Source organism: Diadema setosum, chromosome 5, assembly GCF_964275005.1.
Source record: "Diadema setosum chromosome 5, eeDiaSeto1, whole genome shotgun sequence".
NCBI classification, from domain to species: Eukaryota; Metazoa; Echinodermata; class Echinoidea; order Diadematoida; family Diadematidae; genus Diadema; species Diadema setosum.
Genome location: NC_092689.1, coordinates 9,170,277 through 9,189,791, shown reverse-complemented (window position 1 = coordinate 9,189,791; position 19,515 = coordinate 9,170,277). Strand labels below are relative to the sequence as shown.

General features: G+C 37.3%; 1 protein-coding gene across 1 annotated transcript; it reads right to left on the bottom strand.

Moving 5' to 3' along the window:
- Nucleotides 1–881: 881 nt before the first annotated feature.
- Nucleotides 882–17,934, bottom strand: LOC140228570 (cytochrome P450 4V2-like). Its single transcript, XM_072308801.1, has 12 exons — nucleotides 17,763–17,934; nucleotides 16,157–16,275; nucleotides 15,308–15,393; nucleotides 14,180–14,373; nucleotides 5,566–5,635; nucleotides 5,008–5,134; nucleotides 3,998–4,180; nucleotides 3,106–3,208; nucleotides 3,035–3,037; nucleotides 2,528–2,662; nucleotides 1,580–1,759; nucleotides 882–1,045 (listed from the first exon to the last, which is right to left on the bottom strand). Exons 1-12 carry the CDS (start codon nucleotides 17,932–17,934, stop codon nucleotides 882–884), a joined length of 1,536 nt encoding a protein of 511 aa, XP_072164902.1.
- Nucleotides 17,935–19,515: the final 1,581 nt, after the last annotated feature.

Sequence of the window (19,515 nt, the reverse complement as noted above, 5' to 3'; positions counted from 1 at the left end):
CATTCGCTCGTATTCGTATCACTTCGCAATTCATAGTTTGTCATAGTATCTCTTAGACTTGCCTTCGTGTATGCATCGCTATTTAAATTTAGTAAAAGTCAATCTTGGTTTCTCTTCGCATAGAAGATGGCAAGCGAAAATACGTTTGTCATAGTATATCTTCATTTCTATGTTCAAGTCATATTTAGTCATCATGTTGCTTCGTTTAGGGTTCTTTAGAGATCGGTCCACCTTGGCAAAAGCGCGATGAGGGACTATGCGTGATAATAGCACCACGAACGATAAACGAACGATTACCGCAGACTATTAAAATGAGAGATGCAAATTCAAGCAAATGACAGACGATTTTCAATTCGTCGGGAAATTTTAAACGTGTTCAAAAATCCCGTGCGAATTTGAATAATCGCAACTGTTAGTTCAGAAGGTGTACGAACTCAAACACGAAGGGTAAATATGATTAACTATCAATTACCATTGAAAACGATTTTTCAAAAAATGCCTTTCGCCAGCCATAGCAAGTCATATTTCAGGCAATTCGCTCGTGTGTGAGGGGGCCTAAAGCTCGATAACATTTCACCCAGACTCATAATCGTGCTGCATTCAAATAAAAGCGGTGTTATCTTAAATTTGCTAGCCACGACAAGTTAAGAACGATGAAATGATTTTAACACTGTTAAGAGTTGGCTGGAAAGATCACATCGTAACATAGTTATAATTAAAGAGTCTCATAAAAGAAAAGAACTGTGTGTGTGTGTGTGTGTACATCATCGTACATCGTCGCTCGATGTACGTGTACCACACATGTTCACCCAACCGGGATTGCTTACTGTAGACTACGCCCTCTTTAAACTTCACTCGCTGTAATAACAAGGAACCTTCTTTCATTTCCTTTTGCTCACTTTCATGAGGATTTGGCTTTCCGCTGGGCTGAGGATCATAAGACCTGCTGGCTTCACTTCTTCCACCGTCTGCAGTGATTTGAATGAGAACCGCCGCAGGAGATTGGCCAAGGTGACCTTTATTTCCATCATGGCAAATTTCTGTCCTGTATAGGATGATCAAACAGGAGTGTTGATGTCGTGTGATATTCCGACATCTTGAACGCAACTGCTTGCAAGTTGCACGATATACAATAAATGTAGGTGATGTCGGCAGAACGCGCATAGTGTACACATTCATATCCTCGGTATTCAGGAAATTCAGCATAGATTTCATTTTATGGCGTGTTGTTTAGCCTTAAATTCCAGCAAAAATGAGGCACATCCTTACTGATCAGAATAGGATCCCGACATACAGCTTATGTACCTATTGGAACCGTTAGGTCAATTCCATATCAAAACTGTTATTCTATCCTGTAGGTCACTTTCGTTCAATTTGAAAGCGTTTGCAAGTAAAACCTCAAATAATTTATTATCGAAGGGTCACTTCCGATACTCTACATATTCTTGATGAGAATTGTCCTTTTCACACGGACTGCGTGAACTATACTGTACTAGTAATCTAAAATAGCGTTTTGTGTATCAGACAACAAAATGAAGAAAGCAAAGATTACTTGGAATTTGGTGAAATGTATAGCTACCAATGCAGTTTCTTGGTCCAGCTGAAAATGGGACGTAGGCGTAGGGATGTCGCTTGAAACTGTTGTCCGCAAGAAACCGATCAGGGTCAAACTTATCGGGATCAGGAAATTGTCCGGGGTCGTGATGGAGGGCGTAGATTCCCAGAACAATATTCGTTTCCTTCGGTACGAGTTTCCCATCTATAAGTTGGAGTGAGATGTCAATATCCACAACTGCTACTGTTTTGCGAGTCAGATGAGTGAAATAATAAAGTAATGCTAATAAAATGACACTGATTACGAATTATGACGTCGACAATTGTTATCATACCATCATTTTCATATCATTTATATCTACCAATATAATGGCATATCATTACGGCAGGGCATTTCCTGTCAGATCTGTTTTTGCTATTTTAATGTGTGTGTGTGTGTGTGTGTGTGTGTGTGTGTTTGTGTCTATGTGTGTTTGCAAAGTAAGCCCATCAATGTGAATAATAGTGTGATTCTGATTCTGATATTCTAATCTCATTCTGTTGCACAAACATATGTTTGGTTTTTTTTTATTGTGTTCAGATAATGGCATATTTCTTCATTTCTATTCGATGCAGGCCTACCCAAACTTATCCACATCGAGTGTCTGCTGCCTTTTCTTGATTTCACCCTTTGAAATGATCTATGTTTGATATTATCCGACATTTGCAGATGATTCGCGAATTTGCAAAGCAATCCTATCATTCAACTTTTGGCCATAGATCACAAAAAGCTACGGAGCACATTCTCCCTCCTCGAAGATCGTTTTCGTTCAGAAAATAGATGTGAAAACGACCGATTCTTTTTTTTTTTTAATTGGCATTAATATTTAGGGGACCCTACGTCATCTCTGTCGTCACAACAACACTATTTTTTTCCGAGAAAAAGAGTGGAAAAATAAAGGCAAAGCAAATCACCAAATCTCTTTCCACTCACCAAGGATGATGTCACTGTCAAGAGACCTGCCAATGGCTGGTACCGCCGGTAGGATTCGAAGAGCTTCCTTCACCACGCAGGTCAAATACGAGAACTTGGCCAGGTCATCTGTCGTCACGTGACGGTATGTGTCCCCTGTAGAAACGCAGCATGTGCATGCCATTTTGGTCATTGATACACACGCACATAAATACACACTTACACTTACAAACACACTATTGTACACGGATGTACGTACTTCATACTTTTGAGCACAGGAAATACATTGCTCGTATATTCTCCTGCATATGGGTATCATTGCCCGACTGTTAAAATAAGTCCACTCCGGTGTTTTATTTTTGTTTTGTTTTGTTTTGTTTTGGGTTGGTTTTTTTTTTTTTTTTTTTGTGCCGCGCACCGTATTATACGGACTGAATTTAAAATCAATTAAAGTTCAGGTTGCGCGTTGAAACATGTGTCAGTCCTGCTAGTGCGGTGTAAACAATACGCTGAAACCAATGGACCTACCAGCTGGGAACCGGTGAAGAAGATTACGCTTTTGACTAATATTTTCATCTTACCCAAAGCCTTAATCGTACCTAGAACTGAAGCAATCTCCTCCTGAAGACGCGCCTGAACATCTTGGTGAAGACCCAATAGGTAAAGGCTCCAAGAGATAGCCGAGGCTGTCGTATCGTGGCCCTGTGTTACATAATGGAATATCCGTCAATCATCTATTCAGAGGTGATTTGTGAGTATCTGGTAAAGTATGACGTGGGTACTTGCATTACTAACATTCATATCAAATTCACCTCCATTTGTGTGTGAGTGTGTGTGTGTGTGTGTGTGTCCCTGTTTCATGCTTATAACTAAAATTATTTTCCGTCTTATTTCTGCATTAGCTCTTTTATCATCATGCCATCATGTCATCATCTTAACTTGTATTACTTAAATAGAAAAGCTGTGAAGAATTTGAAACAAAAATATATTTTTCTTTCCATCTGATCATAGACTCGGGTGATTTCGTTCATCTTATTAAAGCTGTAAGTACAAGTAACTCCTTCGGCCGTGAATGAGAATGTGGTTGTAAAAGTAAGTGGTCGATACATTTTTAGGAATGGATGAAAAAAAAATACAGTATGAGAGACCTGCATAGAGCACATGCTGCCGATCATACATCAGGGGGCATTATTTCATTCAAGCGTTTTCTCATTTTTTTTCCCCCGACAACTGTTTTAAGCTACTGATATCCTGGTATCTGGTTTTCAGAGAGGAAATTTGGCCGAAGAAAAAAAAAACTGTCAAAGACTTGATTAAATGCCCCCTAGGTATACCTATTGGCCTAACCTCAGTTTCAACGGGATGAAGGCAGGGGCAAATGTTAATGATCCTGTCAACCTCGTCATTGCCGATATTGTAGAAAAAGTCGATTTGATTGGGGATTTAATGATCACCGAAACACACTTGAGAAAACTCTTCTTCACTTCACACCTCGAACATGAAGGTATCCACTTCCTCCTGTACGTCTGCCAGAGTGAAGCTGGGGTCCTCTCTGTGCATCTGGATGAGGAGATCCAAGAAAGCCACCCTCTTTCGTTTCCCTGCAATGGCGCCATTGCCACTGCTGTCTATGTCGGAAAGCTTTTTTGGTTCATGCAGTCTTTGTTGAATCATCTAACGGTACAAGGAAAAAGTTGACAATGAAAACTACACACACCCACCCACACACACACACACACACACACACACACTCACTCACGCATGTATGAGAGGGAGATTGTGTTTGTGTGTTTGCATACAGCATGGACGTACATAATTGCGTAAGTCTGCAAATATGAAGTATGTGTATAATAATACACAAAATTATGTAAAGGTCTTAATTATTTTTGTTTAGTCATTCACATGTAGCCACAGCTACTTTTGAAAGTGTAAAATGTTTGACGATAGTGAGATAACACGGATTATTAGTGTCATATCATTATCTACATTCCTAGCAAAATACACCGTTAAACATACAATGTAACTGTATTGATCTGTGGGATTCATTACTCATTTCACTACCCGTATGATACCTTAGTACGAGAAGGGGTCCCGACCCTTTACAGAACCAGCGTAGCTCCTCATTATTTAATCATGTGCGAGAAGATGAAGGGTTCAACGGACGTATACTAGCAGTTAGTTCAACGTGATTTATTGCCAAGCTTCCGGTGTTTTCTTTAGACCTTTATCACGGCCGTACATAAGTAATACATAAGATGACTCACTGGTATACATATAACAACATGGCTGCATCCAATATCAGTGTAGATCTAACTAGCGTGAGTCTATGAGGGTCAGTATATTAATGGGTTCGTAGTTGTTGTGTGACAAAATAAAGTAGTAATGTAAAATTAATCATGTAGTATTATTGATCACATTTCATATTAAAGGTATAATATATATATGTATATATATATATATATATATATATATATATATATAATAAAAACTTGAAAGCTCACCGATTTGGTAAAGCCGTGAAGAACTTCAAGGTATTTCTTCTGTTGAGAACCGGCTTTGGTCCGGCTAAATATTTCGTCCATCCACAGATGTGGGTGTTTTCGTCTGAAGACGATCAAGGCAGCAATGCTGGATTCGTAGATAGTTTATGCATGATTGTAAAATGGATAGACAAATAGATAAATAAATCAATGAGTAAATACGAGGTAAATTAAAAAAATCTAATCATTCAGCTGTTAACATGTCCCATAGATCTCGTAACAAATGTGATAAGTATAAGCATCATCGAATGCCTCCTTTTACCATTCTTTTTCAAACAAACAAAAATGCAAATACATTTTGGGAATGAATATAGATAACTGTAGCATTTAATTGGAACATAAATTGTGTACACTTCTGTCCTTGACACGAACAGATACTTGATGATTTGAAGAAATCTGATATTATTTGAAGAATTCTGATATTATTAGTCCATATCTTAAAACTTTAAACAGAATTGTTCGCTTACATTCTAAACATATATACTGGTGGTACGAATGGTACAGGAGATGTTTAATTACCCTTTCAATGCACGCACGTATTCGCTATCACCTTCACCTTGGGCATTGGTGTGTTTCCCCATAGCGGTGTCTGGGTGAGGAAGAACAGACATTGTGGTAACATAGCTATTCTCTCTCTTCCCCCTTATCTTCTGTTGGAAACACAAGAATGCTTGATTTTGTGCACAACGAGGTATTAGGGTAACAACCATGATAAAATTAACAATTCTTCGAGATATTCAACCTGGCCGCAAAAATGGCCAACAAATCTTGAATACCGTCCCCTCTAGCAAGAGGCAAAACACTCTGTCCCTCGGATAGGACATAAAATGGAGGTCCCGTGTATGAGAGAGTCACAGCTCATGCACGTAAAAGACCCCGCTTCATTCATTCATCGCAAAGAGCAGGGTGTCTAACCCAGTGAAGTGGTCCCACCCCACATCCAACTGGTCCCCATGGAAGGCCAGCTTAGTGTAGCTGAATATGGGCTATCCAGTCATCTTCACAGATGGAAAATGAACAACAACAATATTTTTAAAACCCCTAAGGATACAAGTGCTGCATCAGCCATATTTGGATTGAGCACTCTCGAAATACAATAGGGGAAAACCATCTTTTCATTCTCAATTTTCATTTTATAATGAAACACTTACATTAGAATTTTAAAGTTTTGGCGACCATTTTAGATAGGCTTATCTCAAAACCGGATGGAAAGAGTTACTTCTCCCAGATTCGGATTCAGCAACCTCGAAATAGGGTAAAATCAACAATTAATTTTCAACTTTTTTCACGTAAACGGAATCACTTATGTCAAAGTTTCGCTTTTTTCGTCTCTCTCTGTCTTTCTTTTTTTCATTTTGGATATCATACAAAGCGCAGGAGAGAAAAAGTTGTATCAACACAAATTCGGATTCAACTCCCGGGGAATATGATAAAAACCATCTGTTTTTCCATACAGTAGGAAATTATGTGATTTTTTTTTTTTTTTTTTTTTGGCCATCTTTCATATCATAAAGTCCTCAAGGATACAAGTGTTGCATCATCCAGATTCGGTTTCATTACACTCGATACAGGTTCAAACCATTTCTCTCTCTCTCTCTCGCTTTCTCCATCTCTCAGTCTTCAAGGTCCCATATCGCAAAAGCTTCGCTTTTCAGTGTGACCCTCCATTTCCATTCCCATCCTTATTACCTCCGCCAAAGGAGGTTATGTTTCGTTGCCGTTGGTTTGTTTGTCCGTTTGCAAAATAACTCAAAAAGTAGTCAACGGATTTGAATGAAACTTACAGGAAAGATTGACAATGGCACAAGTAACAAATAATAAAATTTTGGTAGTGATCCCAGAATTATTTTGGGAATTTATGAAGGATTTTTGATATTTTGACAGGTAGGGTTCAAGCTGCGTATTTTTTAGGTTTTCAAAAGCGCACTAAAGTGTGTGCTCTAGTTTCTGCTATTTGAATTTTTAACCAGTTATCATAGACAGGTGTCTTTCTCTTTCTGTATACAGCTTTCTATTCCAAGAGTATCATGTTGGACCCCCTTGTTTTATCATATTAATGACATGTATCATCGGTTGAAAACGTCCTGTTCGGTAATGTATAGCCCAGGACTTGTGTTACGGATGTATATGTGATGAAAATGGGCGAAATTGTTGTTACAGGGTTAGGCCAAAAATCCGACCTTGGTTTACACTCAGTCAACACTCTTTGTTATTAAAAAAGACACAAACAAACAATTTTACTGCTTGATTTTGAAAAAGCTTTCGACAGTTTTGAAACGGTTTAATCTTGGGGATAACTTTATTCAGTGGGTAAAGACATTTTATAATCTGAGGACGAGGTATGTTTGTAATAATGGCTTTTTATCAAAGCCACTGTCTTTATCAAGGGGAATTTTTCAGGGATGTCCTATTTCTCCTCTGCTCTTCTTATTAGCAATAGAACCTTTAGCTACATCTATACGGAATAATGTAAATATTGAACGTATTTCTTTTGATGGTTCGGTTAAGAAAAATCAGCCAATTTGCTGATGCTACTACAATTTTTTTTGAATGGCAAGGGCAGTTCTTTCAATTCCTCTCTGAAACATTACAAACATTTTCAGAATTCTCTAGATGTAAACTTAACATGTTAAAAACAGAAGCCATTCATATTGGCAGAATAAAAGACAGTGACTTTCAGCCTTTTAAATCTGAAGGTTTAGGTTGGCGTACCCAGTCATTTCAAACATTGGGTATTACTTTCTCCTTAAATGTAAAATCTCTTTATAAGTTGAATTTTGTACCAAACCTTCAGCAACTACAGCGTACTCTTAATTGTTGGAAACACAGAAGCCTGTCTCTTATTGGAAAGATTACTGTGATCAAAACTATGGTTCTTCCTCAGTTATTGTACCCGTTTTCTGTACCGTGTATACCTATACCAAAATCTTATTTTAAAAAACTGAATGGAATCTTTTTCAAATTCATTTGGAATGATGGTAATGATCGGGTGAAACGTTCTATTCTCTGTAATGACTATGATCAGTGTGGTTTGCGCATGATAGATCCTGAGACCTATGCTAATGCCCAGAAAATGGTATGAGTGACCCATTTATTAGACCCCCAATATAACAGCCCATGGAAATCATTAGAGGAACACTTTCTAATAAAACTAGACTCGGAATTTGTCAAGACTGACAAATTAGGTGATCCGATTTTTTTTTTAATCAATGATTCGAGTCCTGATCGCAATAGGCGTGACCATAGGTTTCATCCTTGTTTAGAGACATTGGCCGTCTGATATTTGGATTCTCATTTAGAAAAGAGAGTCAGGTCTGCCATCTTTGGTACCAAATTCGGTATACACTATAACGAAGATACAGAATGAAGTATATTTGACCATTGACCCAACTTTGCACAGCCAAGATGGCATCTGAGCAAAAAGTGGTTATTTTGTGAAATGATTCTTGTAACATTGTCTTTGCGTGTGCGAAATATGGGAAAGATAGGACATGTATTCACCAAGATACAGGTTGAAACATTTATGACCTTTGACCCTAATTTACATACCCAAGATGGTGTCTGATTAAGTAGTTGTTAGTTTATGAAATAATGTACGTGACATGAACTAAACATGTACAAAATATGGGGATGATAGGGGCTGTTTTTCTTGAGTTATTGCAGAGAAAGTTGCAGAAAGAAAGAAATATCTCAATACATCGAAGATAAGTTTGATTTCAACCAAGTTTTTTGACGTGATCTCGGCGTCGTATGAAAAGATGGAGCAAATGTTGACGATAGCCCAAAGTCTCAGCTACAACATATCAAAATCTGGGAGAAATTCATCGAAGAGTATTAAAGTGAGCTAGTGCTCGATAAAGACCGTCATGTCAATTTTTATTTCCAGAAAAATTCCCTCCCATAGAGATAACACGTAAACTGGTTAAATATCACAAGGTTACATTATATCCATTTTCACGAGGTGAAGACATCATCTGATTAAATCTTTGATAAACAAAACTTAAAGAGTATTAAATTGGCTACAACATACTAAAATCTGGAAGAAATTCATCGAAGGGTAAGTGAGCTAGTCGTCGATAAAGACAATCATGTCAATTTTCACATCTAGAAAAATTCCCTCCCATAGAGATAACACGTCATAACGAAGATACAAGAAGAAGTACATATGACATTTGACCCCACTTTGCACAGACAATATGGTATCTGAGCGAAAAGTTGTTATTTGTGAAATGATCCTTGTAACATGGTCTTTACGTGTGCAAAATATGGTAAAGATAGGACATGTATTCACTAAGATACAGGATAAAACATGTATGACCTTTGACCCTAATTTACATACCCAAGATGGTTTCTGATCAAGTAGTTGTTATTTTGTGAAATAATGTACGTGACATGAACTAAACATGTGCAAAATACGGTGGTGATAGGGTATGTTTTTCTTGAGTTATTGCAAAGAAAGTTGCAGAAACAAAGACATATTTCAATACATCGAAGATAAGCTTTAATTTCAACCAAGTTTTTGGACGTGATGCCGACTCCGTATGAAAAAAATAAAGGACAAAGGTACGATAGCCCAAGGTCTCAGCTACAACATACTAAAATATGGGAGAAATTCACCGAAGCATAAGTGAGCTAGTGCTCGATAAAGATAGTCATGTGAGTTTTCATTTCCAGAAAAACTGCACTCCCATAGAGATAACACGTAAACTGGTCAAATTTGACAATGTTACTTTTAATCCCTTTTTACGAGGTGATGCCCTCATCCAATCAAAATGTTGTTATTATATGACTGAAAGACCATTTAATAAGCTACAACATATTGAAATTTAGATGAAAATAAACAAAAGAATAAGTGAGATATGCTTGAGTGAACTTAGAATTCGATGACGTCATTTTGAAAATTTACTTTTTTTATTTTATTAAGAAATTTGATATCTTTTCATCATTTTTCCAGCATTGCCAATCCATGAAATGACATGTACACCTCATCAGCTTTTAGAAAATGTAAAAAAAATAGGGGGTCACCGTCCATCCTGACGAGTAAAATCGGATTCAAAATTGGCGGTTTTTTGGCATTGTTGCACTGTATATCGCCATTGACGCGCGCGCGGAATTTCAAAAAAATTCGGAAAAAAATTCGGAAAAAAAAATCGGACGGACATATACGCACGCACAGCTTATATGCAATAGAAATTTCCCGTTTTTTCACATTTATCGGATGCCTGAAATGTCAAGGAATATTTCTACCAAGTTTCAAGTCAATCCGACTCAATATGACGTCATACGGGCCCGTCAAAGTTGAAATTCAACTACAGTGCAACTATGCCAAAAAAACTGTCAATTTTAAACCCGATTTTACTCGTCAGGATGGACGGTGCCCCCCCCCCCCCCATTTTCTTTACATATTCTGAAAGCTGATAAGTTGTACATGTCATTTCATGGGGTGGCAATGCTGGCAAAATGATTAAAAGATATCAAATTTCTTGATAAAGTAAAAAAAGTAAATTTTCAAAATGACGTCATAAAATTTCAAGTTCACTCGAGCGTATCTCACTTATCCTTTGCCAATTTTCACCCAGATTTCAGTATGTTGTAGCTTATTAAATGTTCTTTCACTTATATAATAAAAACATTTAGACTGGAGGATGGCGTCACCTCGTAAAAATGGATTGAATGTAATCTTGTCAAATTTGACCAGTTTACGTGTTATCTCTATGGGAGTGCAGTTTTTCTGGAAATGAAAATTGACATGACTATCTTTATCGAGCACTAGCTCACTAATGATTCGGTGAATTTCTCCCAGAGTTTGATATGTTGTAGCTGAGACTTTGGACTATCTTAAGTGTGCCCTTCATTTTTTCATACGGTGTCGGGATCACGTCCAAAAACGTGGTTGAAATTAAAGCTTATCTTCAATGTGTTTTCATATTAATGTCCTTTTGCAACTTTCTTTGCAATAACTCAAGAAAAACAAGGAAAAGTAGAAATTACGCGGTGCGTAATATATGTCCCCGCCGGAAGTAGCATTTAGTAGCAAAATGTACAATATAGGTAAAAAGATCAAGGTCAAAGGTCAAAGAAGTCAAAGGTCAAAATTCTATGTAGAAGTTTTGAAGCCCTCACCTAGTGCCATCACATAAAGCAAACGGAATCGAAATCGGGTTAGAAATGGCGAAGGAGTAGCATTTTGTAGCCAATGTACAATATAGGTAAAAAAATCAAGGTCAAAGGTCAAAGAAGTCAAAGGACAAAATTCTGTGTAGAAGTTTTGAAGCCCTCACCTAGTGCCATCACATAAAGCAAACGGAATCGAAATCGGGTTAGAAATGGCGAAGGAGTAGCATTTAATAGCAAAATGTACAATACAGGTCAAAAATCAAGGTCAGAGGTCAAAGAAGTCAAAGGTCAAAATTCTGTGTAGAAGTTTTGAAGCCCTCACCAAGTGCCATCACTTAAAGCAAACGGAATTGAAATCGGGTTACAAATGGCGAAGGAGTAGCATTTTGTAGCAAAATGTACAATTTAGGTCAAAAATCAAGGTCAAAGGTCAAAGAAGTCAAAGGTCAAAATTCTGTGTAGAAGTTTTGAAGCCCTCACCTAGTGCCATCATATAAAGCAAACGGAATCGAAATCGGGTTAGAAATGGCGAAGGAGTAGCATTTTGTAGCCAATGTACAATATAGGCAAAAAATCAAGGTCAAAGGTCAAAGAAGTCAAAGGTCAAAATTCTGTGTAGAAGTTTTGAAGCCCTCACCTAGTGCCATCATATAAAGCAAACGGAATCAAAATCGGGTTAGAAATGGCGAAGGAGTAGCATTTTGAAGCAAAATGTACAATATAGGTCAAAGGTCAAGGTCAAAGGTCACAACTGAAATTCTTTATAGAAGTTTCAAAGCTCCCATGTAGTGCTATCATATAAAGCAAACAGAATCAAAATCGGATTAGAAATGGCGAAGGAGTAGCATTTTGAACATTTTGATCACACACGGACGCACGGACGGACGCACGGACGCACGGACGGACACACGGACGCACGGACGCACGGACGGACACACGGACACACGGACACACGGACACACACACGTACGGAGCCCGTTTCATAGTCCCCTGCTCGAACTCGTTCGGCGGGGACAACAAACCCTATCTACCCAATATTTCGCACATGTTTAGTTCATGTTACGTACATCATTTCATGAAATAACAATTACTTGATCGGACACAATCTTCGGTATGTAAATTAGGGTCAAAGGTCATAAATGGTTCATCCTGTATCTAAGTGAATACATGTCCTACCTCTCCCATATTTTGCACACGCAAAGATCATGTTACAAGAATCATTTCACAAAGTAACCACTCTTTGCTCAGATGCCATCTTGTCTGTGCAAAGTGGGGTCAAAAGGTCATATATTCTTCTTTCTGTTTCTTCGTTATGACGTGTTATCTCTATGGGAGGGAATTTTTCTAGATGTGAAAATTGACATGATTGTCTTTATCGAGCACTAGCTCACTTACCCCACGGTGAAATTTTCTCAGATTTTAATATGTTGTAACTGAGACATTGCGCTATCGTTACGTGCCCTTTGTTTTTTCATATGATGTCAGGATCATGTTAAAATACTTGGTTAAATTAAAGCTTATCTTCGATGTATTGAGATAATTCTATGTTTCTGCAACTTTCTTTGCAATGACTCAAGAAAAACAGCCCCTATCACCCCCATATTTTGCACATGTTTAGTTCATGTCACGTACATTATTTCATAAAATAACAACTACTTGATCGGACAACATCTTGGGTATGTAAATTAGGGTCAAAGGTCACAAATGTTTCATCCTGTATCTTCGTGAATACATGTCTTATCTTTCCCATATTTTGCACACGCAAAGATCATGTTACAAGAATCATTTCACAAAATAACCATTTTTTGCTCAGATGCCATCTAGGTTGTGCAAAGTGGGGTCAAAGGTCATATGTACTTGTCGCTGTATCTTTGTTATAGTGTATACAGATTTGGTACCAAAGATGGCAGATATGACTCCCTTTTCTAAATGAGAATCCAAACATCACACGGCCAATGTCTCTGAACACAGATGAAACCTGCATGGTCATGCCTATTGCGATCAGGACTTGAATCATTGATTAAAAAAAAAAAAATCGGATCACCTTAATTTGTCAGTGATGACAAATTACAATCTCTAGTTTGTTTTTATGTTTGAAATATTTCATGGTTATTATGTGTGCAAATTTCAAGATGTACGAATCAAGGCGAAGAATCCCCACACTCATATACGGGGAAATGAAGTTGAGTACATTGTCTGCACAATCATGTTAGGTTTTCACTAGTTCACAGTTAGTAAGTTTTGTGGATGGTAAATCATACGGAACTGAAATAACAAACCTAGCCGGATTCGTACTTACAGCCACTTGATAAACAATGAAGTAGGCTAGCAACTAAAACGCTTCACGTGACAGTTTGCCTCCTGATAATAGTCACAATGATTTGGTAATTTGTCAGTTTTGTCATTTTTTCTTTTTGCTTATGCAATCAGACATCGACAGTCCCCTCTAAACTTTTGATAGACAGAACTAGCCACAGAAGACGGTTTGGAGAAGCACCTGAATTCGTGGGCGCATACTAGTATATCATTACAGGCGCCTATTTATTGCAGTACTCTGTAATGCGATCGGAGAAGTCTCGTGTATCTTCACAAGACGTTTCTTACCCTTCGTATCCATTCAGGTTGGTAAATTGATTTCATCATCCATCCAGTGCTTCGTAGCTTTCATGTGACATATAAATGTCCTATCTCTTTCGTGTGCCAAGTGTATTTCCCCTGTTTCATTCGATGTCATTCCAAACGTGATATAAAATTATGACATGGACAGTTTGAACTTAACAGGGGAGCAATTTTTGATGTAGAATATCTGCTGTGAAGAAACATGTATATAAAAGCAGTTTATGGATATTGCAAAGTACAGGTACCTATAAGGCTAGTTTTGTTTTGTTTTGTTATGTTTTTTTGGTCGTTGATGTTGTTTCGTTGTTGTTATTGTTGTTGTTTTGTTTTGTTGTTTTGTCTCGTTTTGTGTTTTTTGAGCGGAAGGTGTTATTCCATTCTGCAGCCTGGAAATTACCGCATATGATGTCGAGAGTGCAGTGTGTTACAAGCGGTAGAATATTGACGGGGACTTGTTGGTCTTTCATAGCGTCCAACTTCTCGGCCAAGATGTTGCTCTGCTCGTTGAAAACATCCATGAAGTTTTGGAGGATGGAGAAGTGGAAGGTTGGCGTCAGCATCTTGCGACGTTGGAACCACTTTTTGCCGTCACTGAGGATTGAAATTTCAAATAACGAATGTTCGAAATGACTCCGGACGTACTGCACTTTTATTGTCATTATTATTATTATCATTATTATTATTGTTATTACCATTATCATCATGTTTATCATTAATTTGGCATTTCAACGTTTAGAATATACAGAAATCATATTACATGATATAAAGAATGTCGTGATTCAAGGTGCATACCACTGGTTGCCAGGGGATATGATGTATTGGTAAAGATGAGTGTGACTCCTCCATCAATACCATTCGCAAATCACAGGTATACAAGCAAACACCATGGGCACCGTTTCGTGAAAGTTGTCAGCCCTGGCAAGTTGTCAGTTTTTGACAGTCACCATGGTAGCAGTCGGACACCAGAGCGTCTCAGCCAATCAAAACCAAGGATTTTACTGAAATTGTCAGAGACTGACTTGTCAGGGCTAACAACTTTCATGAAACGGTGCTCAGGTTGTCAGTTCATAATGTTTATGTTCTTGATAATTTAGGGCCTACTATATTGTAGGTAATCAGTGACAATATATGCTCACGATCTTAAAAATCCAATCAATGAAGACAAAAAAAAAACACCCTATGCCAATATGCTTGCACTACACACACAAACACACACACACGCACACAAGTAGACGTAAAAAGGTCATTTCTTGGTGGGAACTGTAGTTAACACTGAAAGAAGTTGGCAAACTGTATAAACGAAAAGTACGTGATTTTTAATGTTCAGACAGAATTTTTCCCAGTGTGTATCCTTAAAGCTTAGATCCATGGACGAAATATTCTACCTACTTACAATTGACTGAGGCGTATGAAAGAAACTAGCAAAAATGAGCAAAAAAAAATCAGCAACCGCCCCTCCCTCTCCTCTTGAGTACAACCTCGCTCTTATGCTGCATAGAATATTAATTCATTGTCACTACTATACCTGAGCAAGAGGCCAAGACCTAGCCATGGTTCACTGAAGGAATAGTCGAATGCTTTCCTGATGTTCCGACTGTTGTTCAGTAGAACCTGTTGTCACAAAAACCTTTGAGATTAGTTTGATATTTGTTGACATAAAGTCGTTGAGGTAGTGCCAGATAGCTGCTTGCAATAATAAAAACACACTGAAGATAAAGGTTAAAATTTAGGTTATTAAACGTGTTGTAAACACCCATGTGTTTGCTTACTATTACTACTGATCATCTACATTACGTGAAATATCATACACACACACGACACACACACACACACACACACACCCAAACACACACACATTTGTTTACACGTATACATTGGTGGATAAGCAGCAGTGCAATATCAGCTCTTACCTCCCCTTCCCTTTCCTGTTTGCACATTATTGTCTTTACGTCTGCGCTATAGTATAATCATGTGTAATAGATAACATTTTACACAATCCATGATAAAAAGTGTAACGTTTGTAAAATGCGATGTATTTTCAGGTTTTGTCTCTTGTCGTTTGTATCATTTCTGTCAGACAATATACATATTTTTCAATCTTGGGTGCTGTTACTACTTGACAGTACTAATTACAGATGTATTTAGATTGCTTCATTCTTATACTACAATTTGTGAATTTAGTGTTATATATTGTGTCTTGTTGGTTTGCACAATTCCTGCTTTAGCCATTTCTGTAATGGTATCAAAATGTTAGCCCCTATCACTCAAAAGCGATGACAATAAATAATGACATTATACTACCGCTCTATTAGCAACATTAGCAACGAAATGGATGACAGAAAATTCTTACGAACAGGTCCTTTGGAATACTTGCCTCCATGTGTTTGGCTCCGTAGATGTACAGAATTGGTCTTGGTCCTAACCACAATCTCATAAGTCCGCCTGATTTTTCTCGATATTCGTCGAGAACGCCAGTAATGTACAGGAAATACTCTATCACGAAGATGAAGTAATAACACTTACGTATTGTATTCGTGTGTATGCATGTATACAAGCGTATGACATAGTTGGGCAATTCCATGATAAAGGGTCAATTTTGTTAAGGCGTTTTTGCATCATATTATGAACTCAGTGAGTGAATGCCTCACGTTTTTTTTTTTTTTTTTTTTTTTTGTGGTCCATCAATTCCAGATGACAGCAGAGAGATAGGAAAGACAACTTCACAACTGTCGAGCGATACCAACACCAGTATCTTGGGAATTCTCCTTAATTTTCACATTTTTTAATGGCTTTTTGTTACATGAAATGCAGGGTACACTTTTAGAGGCCACAGAAATTCTATCAACTCTCTTTCATTCAATTTCTTTTTTTTTTTTTTTGGTATAATTCCAAATTCTCCAGACATACGGTAGGTCACTTCAATGAAAAATAATATGTTTAGGAATGGAAATTGATAATTACTCAAATTTGATAGCCCGACATAATATCTAATCTATTGACGACATTTTGTTTGTTAGTACATGATATTAATTGTAATGAAATTATGTCACTTCCTTACTTGAAGGCACCAAACCAGAAATAACATCATATTTACTGAAAATTCATTACAATACGACCAAGCTATGAACAATAACACTATACGCACCACGTTCAAACATTCCGTCCACACATTTATCACGTTTGTGGCTATCTTTTGAAAAGCTCCATAGTTTACAATTTTTACAGAAACAAATATTCAAAATTGCCTCCAACAAAACTGTACACTATCCATCTATTGCTCATATCAATGTCAATGTTATGTGATATATAGTTTTTGAACTATTAACTATGTAACAACTAGTACTAGGCGTTACAAAAAAAAATCCAACTTTTGATCCTTAATAGTTCAAACACTAAATATCAAATAACATCGACATTGATATGAGCAATAGCTGAATAGTGTACAATTTTGTTGGAGGTAATTCAAAAATGAAAGCATAAGGCAGTTTCATTAAATTCAAGATTTGATATTAAGTTAGGGTTCAGATTTTGCTCTATTTTGAACTCTCTGTACAAAACTTAAACTTTGCACAGGGGTCAATTGGTTATGGGAGTGTGTGGTTAACACCCAAACAATGATCCTGAACAACGGCCACTATTACAGCTATTACAGTCTTTATTCATCCCTGAAATGTAGTGTATGTAAGCACATGAAAACATGTGATTACGTTTTTCATGTGCATGCATTTTACTCTTTTTCATGAATTCAGGATAGCAGTGCCCAGGGCAATCCATCATGAACTATTACTAAAGCATTAATGTGCCTTGGACCGCATTTATAGTCAGCAGAGCTCTGAGAAGGTGGTATTCGTGGTATTCATATCTATTGTTCTGAGTCATTGTAAGCACACACTCACACACACTTCATTAATACAATCATATAAACGAAATAATCATTGGTATCAACTTTAACACTGATATTCTACTCAACGATGACTGACCTCTGCGATCATCACTGAACTTATGAAGATTGCCGACAATCGGGAGTGCAGGGGGCCCATGGAACTTGCTGATGAGAACAAATATGTGGATACACCTGGCCAAGTAGTATATCACGATTGATGTTACGGCAAAGATGATCGCTGTTGTCCCCATTCCAAAATCAATCGCCATGGTTACTTTTGAATGAAAAACAGAACAAAAACAAAGAGGCTAAAGTCAGAGAACTTGTAAGCATTATACAGTTGTTGTGGGAGTAATAACGTAGGCCCTACCGTTGGAACAATAATAGAGTAATTATTACAATGAAGGTATACTGAAAAGCAGCCTTCTGCGTCACAGTGAAAGCGTCATCGGAACTAAACGTTGTCAGAGCAGGGAGAAAATCGAGCAGTACATTGAGTAACAATGGAATACTCTCTATAATTATCGAATCAGCAGCATTTCTAAGTTTATGACAATCATACACTCATGCTAGTAGCATTACGTGTTGCGATCTTTTGTGAGGAAATAAGTTAGAGAACGCAATTACTGTAAGTATTGGTGCAGACGGAAGAGAGCATGAAGCGAAGGGAAATTACACGGAAACCAGTAGTGATTGTTGCAACCATATCAATAACATTGGTAGTAATGTTTCGCGGTCACACACATAATGCTATGTTGACTTTGTTGTTCAAGGTTTGGCCAGTTTTTTTTTTTTTTCCTGTAATTCTCTATCAAAGATTCAAACCCTAGATCCGAAAAGGCAAAAATGGCAGCACTAGTAGGCCTATCCTTTATCCCAAACAATTAATTTTTTTTTTAATGAACGTTGACGACAATGTAAGCCACGTAAGGATTTCATCTCAGTACTTACATACGAAAAAAGCATATACTTTTCGTCACTTGCAGTGAGTACAGAAATAAAGTGTTTAAATCAATATTAAACACATCTGCATTATAATCCTTTGCGCAGCAATAACTTACCTCTTAACGATCTTGCGTGAATGAAAATAATGTCTGTGTGGGAGAGATTTTGAAGAGAATGTGAGGTCACCAAACAAGAAAGCGAACTTAGAGATCGCAGAATCGTTGGTGCACAATGAATTCTGTGAAAAGCTGCTGCCCTCAACGAAGATGGAGCATATGTGAAACAAATACAGATAACATTTATATTACCTCACTAAAATCCTAGACTTAATCATCACTCGTAAAGATAACTCGTGTTGGTGGAACATATGAAATAGATACATATAACATTATATACCTCAATAATATCCTAGATTTTATCATCAATTGTAAAGATAACTCCTGCTCGTGGACCATATATGAAATAAACGCGAATAACATTTATATCTCACTGATATCGTAGATTGGGAAGGCTGCCCTTGATGTCAATCATTCGTGAGTTATAGATTAACAAAAGAGGGGAAAAAAAAACCCTTTCGACTCCGTTAGGTTTTTTAGGACCAACAAGATAATGGAATATGACGCTGGACGCAAAGATATTATGCAGGGCGTTAAATCGACACCAATGACTGATATATTTATAAATCTAAAACAAAAAACAACAAATAATTTTCATGTCATTTTAGCGTTGAATAATAACAATGGATGTGTATTACCGTGTATGCCAAGAAAATTCCCATTGCAAGTGCATCGAACCCATAAAAGTAATATAGTATATTGCTAAAGATCAATATTTATCTGCTTATTTTATGACTCTTACAAAATGACTTTGTGATGATAGATGGTGTTATTTAAAGGCAAAGAACA